The sequence below is a fragment of the Trypanosoma equiperdum genome, assembly GCF_001457755.1.
Source record: "Trypanosoma equiperdum strain OVI genome assembly, contig: ctg_1033, whole genome shotgun sequence".
In the NCBI taxonomy this organism is placed as follows: Eukaryota; Euglenozoa; class Kinetoplastea; order Trypanosomatida; family Trypanosomatidae; genus Trypanosoma; species Trypanosoma equiperdum.
Window position 1 is genome coordinate 976 of NW_027122987.1, and position 1169 is coordinate 2144.

General features: G+C 51.2%; 1 pseudogene across 1 annotated transcript; it reads left to right on the forward strand.

Moving 5' to 3' along the window:
- Nucleotides 1-13: 13 nt before the first annotated feature.
- On the forward strand, nt 14-1165 carry TEOVI_000635600:pseudogene (annotated as a pseudogene). The gene has a single exon. A coding segment is annotated over exon 1 (1152 nt).
- The last annotated feature ends 4 nt before the right edge of the window (nt 1166-1169 follow it).

Below are 1169 nucleotides of genomic sequence, written 5' to 3' on the forward strand. Positions count from 1 at the left end.
AATAACACTACGAGCCAACGCAGCGCCTACCAACGGCGTCAATGCAGCGACTTTCCACTCCATTTGTTCGGCATTACAGCTTGGAGATGGAGCGATAACAATTGACCCACCCATTGTTAGCAAGCCTAAACCACCCACAGAAATATACAGCCTCAACATGACCTTAGCAGATGAAAGCTGGCAGAAAGCTTTATGCAAGCCGGGGAAGGACGGCGCACCACTAACAGCGGCAGAGCAACCGGCGAACCTCAACGACGACTGGAAAAAAAAATGGTCGACGTGGACAACTGCAGCTGTAGCTACCAACAGCAAAGGTGCGGCAGACAAAATAAAAAAAGAGCACGGACTAGACACAGCAGCAGACAGTCAGATCCGAGAAATTAGTGTTGAAATCAGCCAAATCGCAGATACAGCGTTCGACGTCTACTCGGCGGTAGCAAACAGCGAAGAAACCAAAACCGACGACGACATAATAAAGGAGCTGAGAGATGCACTGACAGGCGACCCACAAACAGGCGCAGCGCACACTGATGGAACCAAGGCGTTTGCCACACCAGGACAGAACTACGACGCAGCGTGCAACGCCGGCTCAACAGCGGCAGCGAAAACAGCGCTCGGCGCCCTATTTTGCCTCTGCGTGGTGCCAAACGGCCGAGGCAACAAACCGTGTATACCAGAATATACCCATCCAACCTGGAACGTCTCCGGGGAGCCAAACAGCGGCACTTACAACAACCTACGAAAAATGTGCCAACAAAGGAGCGCCAATACAATCTCAGCGCAGAAAGCGACAGCAGCAGCAGAAGCCATCGAAAGTAAACTAACAGGCACTTTGACAACCATCATGCTAGGAGAACCGGTGGGCACCTGCGACGGATCAAATACCGGTGCATGCATAAAGTACCAAAACGCAGCGACCACGGACATCGTTGACTTTAACAAAATACTCTGGTTGAAAAAAATGAAAACTGTAGCGCAATGGCTACAACAGAGAGAGCAACAAAACGCAGCTAACAAGCTAGCAACGGATGAACTCAACCGGCTAAAGAGATTAGTGTCTAAGATAGCAACTCACGCAAACCGCCGGCCCAAACCGGCCCACGCACATGCCCCAGCTAGCACAACAAACACAGCTAACTCCAAGCCGCAGCAAGAAACAGACTGCACAA